Below are 7,258 nucleotides of genomic sequence, written 5' to 3'. Positions count from 1 at the left end.
ACCCGCAGCACGTCTCGAAGAGTTGTGCGACCTGCCGCTAGCGAGACTTGTGAAGGAAAAGTCGTAGTGTTTGCAAATCAGGGCTTCCGCGGGCACGGCTGTTTCTTAAGCTTTGGCATTCGTAAAGCTTCTGGCTTCTCACTTCACGCGGGCTGTGCCGCGGCCCGATGTTCGGGTGTGCTGGCTGCTTTCATCACAGCGCAGGAAGCTCCGCTGCGGCCCTTCCCTGTGGCACTCAGGAGCGAGCCAGCCGCCAGGGTTTCCGCTCAGATCAAGTGCGGCTCCAGCCAAGCCCCGGAGGGGTCCAGGAGAATGTTCCCCGTTTATAGCAGAGTGAGAGGAGCTGGGGAACTCGGGTTCACAGAACCGCCTGAGGAGCCGGGGGCATGCAGCCTGGGGCGCCTTCCTGGCACAGCAGGGTGGGCCGGGCGTCGGTCCGATAGACCCACGGGCTCTCTGACTGCACAGCTGTTCGTGGCTCTCAAGGGACTTGTGTCTTTCAGGCTGTGGCATCAGCTGACTCTGCAGGTGCTTGATTTTGTGCAGGACCCCTGCTTTGCGCAAGGAGACGGTCTCATCACGGTAAGCGACTGCGGCCCGGGCAGAGCGCGTGAGAGGACTTAGATGCTAGGCGCCCTCCGAGCCAGCTACCGGCCGCGTTTCCATGCCTCGCCCTGCTGTCCCCGTGTCTGCTGCAACACGCTGAGGGAGCGGCTTGCCCAGGTGACAGCCAGGAAGCCACAGGGAGCATTCCGCGGCAGGGGCTCTGCTTGCGGAGCTCACGCCTGACACGCCATGTGATGGTCTGTGCCTGCGGCTTCACTGTTCCTAGGCTGCTTACGTTTTCAGGGCTGCACTTTGGGGGGACTGCTCGGAAGTTGAAAGTTCGGAGCCGAGGGTGAGGGAGCGGGTAGCGTCTTTCAGATACTGCCGGGACTCCCCCGCCCGCCCGAGTGCTGTGTTCTGGGTCCTTCTGTGCCGCGCTTGGGGTGGGGCCGCTGCCGTGAGCACTTCCGGAATTCTGGAAGCCCCGGCTGGCTTTCCCCACACTCGGAGGAGCCCTGGTGAGTGCTCTTAGGTCTCCCTGGCAGCACATGCTCTGACGCCTTGCTTTTGGTTCCTGACTGGATCCGGCCTGACGTCTCCACTGGCCTGTGCTCACAGCGGGGCTGGTCACTCCCTGCTCTGCCCTGTGCACTCCCAAGGTTCTCTTGTGGTTTATTCCTCACGTTGGCATTTTACTAGTCAAAGAACTTGTAATAATCTGTAAACCTGTAGGTTTTGCTGGGCATTCTTTTTTGGATTCTGTGGGCAAACAGTAAACTAGACATTTTTCTTTAGATGGATTGATTTATGCACACAGAACTGGGGTACAGGCCAGAGGTGCAGGGGATGAGAGGATTCCCCAGAGATGAGTAGGGAGCAGAACAGGCAGATGGGCGAAGTCCACTGCTGAGGGGGCAGCGGGCAAGACAGGGGAGGTCTGCTGCTCCCTGTGGGTCACCTCCCCGCTTGGGGATTGAGCTCGTGCTGAAGCGGCCGCGGACAGCTTCCTAGTGTTGCGCTTTGACCTGTGGCGCCGCCAGGGAGGGCCCTGAGACATTGTAGTGTGTGTCCCTACGGTTGCCGAGCATAGTGGCAGCTGACGTGTACCGATTGCTCCCTCTCCTTTTTTTCACTTGAACTCACTTTCTGCATGTGCAGGATAGTTCCTCAACCTTCAGGGGTACGGTGACACTTGGGTTGTCAGGTCAAGTCTGCTGTTCCTGTGGCCAAGGCAGCGAGTGCTCGTGAATCCACAGTCACCAGAAGTGTCTCTGAGGGTTGGACTTGCAGGCTTCTTCCCGGTAGTTCCGTACATCACCGTGGATACCAGAGGAGCTGAGACCTCACCACTTAACAAGAAAGATTCCTTTAAAACAGTTCTCTGGGTTTGGAAAAACACTTTACTGAAAGGCTCTTGGACAAGTGCCAGCTACAGATATCTGAACTGGCTGCCGCTGAGGTTTTCCCCCTCGTGTGACATTGACAGAGGACGTGTCACTTAAGCGCACAGTGCGCGCTGTGACTGGGTGTGTCTGCGTGAGAGGTGACCGCCGCAGGTTCAGCCAGGGTGTGTCATCACACAGTCACAAATTTTTCCTTTGAAGAGAACTTTCAAGACCTCTCTGCCCAGCAGCTTCCAAGGGCACCAGGCGTTGCTGTTAGGCGGTCACCGTGCTGTGCGAGAGGCCCGGCGCTGTCTGAGCTCGCCTGCACCCTTCGCCCGCCCCTTGTCCCCTTGCCGGGCAGCCCAGTCTGGGCTGCGTGTGAGCTGGGTCACTGAGCAAGTCTCTGCAGACGGCAGGTCCTGGGGGCCCTGGCTCGCTGTCCCTGCAGCCTTTGCGTTTTCGTGGCGCAGGCCTGCTCCGTCCTGCCTTGCAGCCGTGTCTCTGCGCTCAGAGGAGCTCGGCGTCGGTTGATTTCTCATCACGGCACCGATGCTGTGGCGTGCAGTCACAGACCTGGGCCGGCCTGCTGGGCCACTCCCTTGTGGGGTCAGCTGGTGACCGCAAAGCCACGTTACGTGACCCGCGACCTGGGTGCGGCACGTGCCCTTGCGCAGAAGTGCTCCCACCTCTGTACCGCTGAGGAACCTCAGACTCGCCCTACCCCGAGCGGACCTCAGTGCCCTGTCGCCTGTGGCCAGCCCCGCTCGTGAGTCGGGGCCAGTCGCCCCCCCCCACGCTCTCTCGGCCGCCAGTGGCTTTGGCCTCGTCCCTTGCTGCCCTCTGCCGACAGGCCTGAGTCTAAAATAGAAGCGCGGTCACGCGCTGCGCTGGCTCGCCCCACTGCCGGGCGGAGACCGAGCCCTGTTGCTGCCGCTCTGCCCCGCAGAGACACCGCCAGGCATGTGCGTCTGTTTGCTGCTGTCTGGGCGGCCGCTCTTCACCGCGGGCTGCCCCGTCTGCTCCGCCCGTGTGCTTTCTCTCCCTCGCCCTTCCCTCGCGCCCTCACGTGCGCGTCGGCAAGTCTGGCCCTCTGCGAGGGCCGGAAGCGCCTCACGGGACCAGGCGCCGTCTCACCCTCCACATCTGTCTGACGCGCCTGGAGTAAGGGCTGACCAGGGAGGAGCGTGGAGACGGATGTGACTGGCCTCAGCCTGCGAAACCGGGGACTAAAGGCAGACTAGGCGAGTCTGCCGGGCCAGCCAACTCCCCAGACCGAGCCTGCTTTCCTCGAAGCGCTTTGGGGGAGGAGCACAGAAAGGTGTCCTCAGCAGATCGTCGTGGAACAGGGTTCTGGCGCCCGAAGCCAGAGAAAGGGCCCTGGCTGTCTTCAGGACCCGCTGGTGCCGTTTGTGTGTAGTCCCAAATGTGGCCTCTCGTGGCCCAGCAGCCACTGTTGGTGCCCACTGTGTGACAGGCTGTGGGAGGGTTGAGGGTGCTGGCTTTGCAGCATGAAAGATGCCCTCTGACGACTCCGTGTTCTGGTTCCACAGCTTTATGAAAACTTCATCAGTGAGTTTGAACACAGGTAAAGTTCTTTTTAGTGCGTTTTGTTTTTTTGTTTTGTTTTTTAATGATTTATTTACTTACGCCTACAAGATCTGGGGTGCAGGCCAGAGGTATTGGGGGTGAGGTGATCCCCCCCCCCGAGACAGAGTGGGGAGCAGGACAGGTGGGTCCACCGAGACACATTGCTGGGGGGAGCAGGGAGGAGACAGGAGGGGTCTGCTGCGCCCTGGGGCCCCCCCTGCAGTGGCTGCCGCGGCTTCGTAGCTGACACTTACCCTCTGCACCCCCACAGAGGCCTGGGGTTCACTTTGGCCTAGCACATGTGACACTTGCCAGCCCTCAGAGACTGGTGGTTTGTCTTTCAGGGTGAACCCCTTGTCCCTGGTGGAAATCACCCTTCATGTCGTCAGGCAGATGACCGGTGAGTCCCCCTCTGGTTCGGAAAGGAGCGAATCTATTTGAACTGTCGCCTGTCAGTAGGAAGTGACAGGTTCTAAGCTGTGCTTCTACTGGACTTTGTATTCTGACCCTAAAGACTGGCCCGTCTGAAAGCATCTGTGGGGGGGGGTACACTGTACAGAGATCCCACTTGCTTCCTCCGACTTTGCCCTTTTTCCCCTAGACCCTAGTGTGGCTCTCAGTTTTCTGGAGAAAACGCGTGAGAAGGTAAGCGGGAAGCCCGAGTCAGCCCTTTGCCGGCCGGCGCGCGCGCCCCGCCCAGAAGCCCGTCGGCCTCCGCCCCTCGTCCCAGGGCCACTTGTCCTTCCAGGTGAAGAGCAGCGACGAGGCCGTGATCCTGTGCAAGACCGCGATCGGCGCCCTCAAGCTGAACATTGGCGACCTGCAAGTCACGAAGGTGCCCGCCTGTTCGAAGCTGGGGTCTCTCTTTCCTTTTGTTTTGTTAAACAATTTTCTTCACGTTTAAATTATAGAGAAGTTGCAGAAGTAACAGTTTTGCCCCTTTGCACAAGTGTGTGTGAGAGAGAGAGATTTTCTTGGCCTATGGGAAAGTGAGAAGCGAGTTGAAGGGATGACTGTCCCCCGTTTTCCCCCTAAACACGGCCCCCACCCCGGCCCCCTTCCTGCCATCTGCTCGGCCTGGTGTGGCTTGGAGGCTGAGGCTTGGTCTCTGTGACCCGAGACTGGTGTTTGCTTTGTTCGGTGGCCAGGGTGTTGCAGAGAACGCTCGGGTGTCTCACCCTCGCCCTAGACAGACACCCGTCGTTGCTGGCCGCTCCCTGTCCTGCCCACACGCGCCCCTTCTGTGTTTTGTTCTGAGGCATTTAAGGTGCAGCTGGGGGCGCTCTAAGCGGTGCTGTGATGGCCACAGGCCCCGCCGTGAGCCCGCCCCCCCGGGGCTGCGCTGCCTCCCTCTGCCCCTCGTGTTCCTTGGCCCTTTGCTTTGCGGGGGGCCTCCTGGAGGACGGGGAATGGCCAGCGGCTTCAGCCAGTTGGCTGGACGATGGGCTGGCGCCTGCACGCCTGGTGCCAGTGACCCGTGAGTCTTCACCGGGGGAGCGTTCCACAGCCTGTGTGTCTGGTCCTCGCTGAAGGGGTTCAGCTTCTTCAGTAATGTTTCTGTGCCTGCATGACTGGACAGGGGAGGCTGCAGGGTGAGACGCGCGCTCCGCCTCCCCTGACCTTGCAGAATGTGTCTGCCCGCGACCCCTCCGGCGCCAAGGCCGGTGCCCAAGCCCCAGGCGGCCCAGTGGAGTCTCGCCAGCCGTGGCCACGGCGCAGGGCGCGCCTTCCGGCGGGCCGGCCCGCCCTCGCTCGCTCTCGCCACACCCCCGCCCCCGTGCGGCCACACTGCCCTTCCCTTGACTTTCTGCTCCTCGCCCGCGGCGACTGGCAGGGCGCTTTGTGCCGCTGGCCACGCTGCCCTCCACTCCGGGCTGGGTCCTTCCTTTCTCTGTGCCTGTGGAGAGCTGGAGTCACGTTTCCAGTCTTCGCAGCGTCATGTTTTAAATCAAGAAGGAAGCCAGCCGTGCTCCCTCCGCAGGAAACCATCGAGGAGGTGGAGGACATGCTCGGCGCCCTCCCTGGGGTGACGTCGGTCCACAGCCGTTTCTACGACCTGTCCAGTAAATACTACCAGACCATCGGGAACCACGCCGCCTACTACAAGGACGCGCTGCGCTTTCTGGGCTGCGTGGACATCAGGGACCTGCCGGGTAATGGCGTGGCCCCGTGTCGCCATCCTCCCCACGCCGAGGCAGTGGGGCTGTCTGGGTGGCGGCTCCTCGGCATCTGGTTCGGTGAAAGTACGGTCAGCTCCTGCTGCCTCTAGGGCGGCTCTGTAGGAGGCACAGCCAGAGGATGGGGGTGCTCTGAGCCCCAACCTGAGACTCCCGTCCCAAAAACTGGAGCAGCCGCCCTGTGGAACCGAGTCACGATTGAACGGTGGAGGGTGGAAAGGAAAGTGACCGACGAGCTTGCGGGGAAGCACAGGGATGCGTTTAGAAGAGAAACAGCCCGGTACCCCAGGAGGGGTGGCAGCTGCGCCCAGAAGCGCTCGCCGTTGGTGCGTTGTTCAGAGTGTATTGGGAAAGAGCCGAGTGGTCAGGAGAGGAAGGGCCTTCCTTGCTTTGTGACCAGGAAGCAGGGCAGGGCCAGTCTCCCGGGGCTGCGGACCGGCCCACAGGACGTGGGCCAGAAGGGCAGCCGCCACCGGTTGGGGTCCCCCGCGCGACGCCCACGGTGCCCCCAGCCTGGGGGCGGCTCTCTGTGAGGCCTCTGCAGCAGAGCCGTTGCCCGGGGCGGTTTCTGCTTGGGCGCGGGGGTGTGGGGAGCCGCAGGCCCCGCTCCTCGCGACGGGCCGTGACTGGGTGTCCTCCACCTAGTGTCGGAGCAGCAGGAACGCGCGTTCACGCTGGGACTGGCGGGGCTTCTCGGCGAGGGCGTGTTCAACTTCGGGGAGCTCGTGAGTGGACTTGGGCGGCGTCCGGGGGGGGCTGGGGGGGGCTGTTTCGGCCGCCAACCCTCTGTCCTTGCAGCTCATGCACCCTGTGCTGGAGTCGCTGCGGGGCACCGACCGGCAGTGGCTGATCGACACCCTGTACGCCTTCAACAGCGGCAACGTGGAGAAGTTCCAGACGCTGAAGAGCGCCTGGGGGCAGCAGGTCAGCGGGCGGGCGGCGGGGGCTCCTGGGCTCTGTCTGTGGGAGACTCAGCCCAGGTTAGATGATGGCTGTCGCTCACTTCGCAGCCTGACCTGGCAGCCAACGAAGCCCAGCTTCTGCGGAAGATCCAGCTCTTGTGCCTCATGGAGGTGAGCCCGTGCCCCGAAACTGCGCTGCGATTTGGCCCCAGCCCCGCCCCGCCTCCCTGCTGTCTGGGCCTCGGGACAGCAGAGAGGGGCCCCGCCCTCTGGCTGAGCCCGCCCCCCGCCGGCCGCCTGAGGGACGGCGACAGCCGCACTGGCTGGGGTGCCTGCCCCCGGTCCCCCAGCGGCAGGAAGCGCCTCCCGCCTGCTCACGGCCAGAGGGAGGGCTTGTCCCCAACTGGACGTGTGCCCCGAGCCCTGCGGGGGCTGCAGGACCAGCTGCGTCCTCGGACAGCCACTGCCGCTCGTCCCCTGACGGGCCTGCGGAAGAGCGCGTGTATGAGCGATCTTTTGTTCCCAGATGACGTTCACGCGACCTGCCAATCACAGGCAACTCACCTTTGAAGAAATTGCCCAGAGTGCCAGAATCGCTGTGAACGAGGTGCGGTGCTCAGACGGGGCGCGCCCGCGCAGGCCGCTCCCCGCGGGCCGGGCT

The 7,258-nt window shown here is 62.6% G+C and overlaps 1 protein-coding gene across 1 annotated transcript in view; it reads left to right on the top strand.

The window, feature by feature from the left end:
- The first annotated feature begins 14 nt into the window (after window positions 1-14).
- PSMD13 (proteasome (prosome, macropain) 26S subunit, non-ATPase, 13) overlaps window positions 15-7,258 on the top strand; it is an 8,273-nt gene continuing 1,029 nt past the window's right edge. The window contains exons 1-10 of the mRNA XM_012734358.1: window positions 15-582; window positions 3,482-3,516; window positions 3,863-3,918; window positions 4,120-4,163; window positions 4,267-4,353; window positions 5,500-5,671; window positions 6,341-6,420; window positions 6,494-6,619; window positions 6,706-6,768; window positions 7,124-7,246. Coding sequence (XP_012589812.1) covers window positions 313-582; window positions 3,482-3,516; window positions 3,863-3,918; window positions 4,120-4,163; window positions 4,267-4,353; window positions 5,500-5,671; window positions 6,341-6,420; window positions 6,494-6,619; window positions 6,706-6,768; window positions 7,124-7,246 — 1,056 coding nt within the window. The 5' untranslated portion in view covers window positions 15-312. The remainder of the gene's footprint in view (window positions 583-3,481; window positions 3,517-3,862; window positions 3,919-4,119; window positions 4,164-4,266; window positions 4,354-5,499; window positions 5,672-6,340; window positions 6,421-6,493; window positions 6,620-6,705; window positions 6,769-7,123; window positions 7,247-7,258) is intronic.

This window comes from Condylura cristata, unplaced genomic scaffold (assembly GCF_000260355.1).
Source record: "Condylura cristata isolate star-nosed mole 26May11 unplaced genomic scaffold, ConCri1.0 scaffold00054, whole genome shotgun sequence".
Lineage (NCBI taxonomy): Eukaryota > Metazoa > Chordata > Mammalia > Eulipotyphla > Talpidae > Condylura > Condylura cristata.
This window is presented reverse-complemented; position numbering and strand designations above follow the sequence as displayed.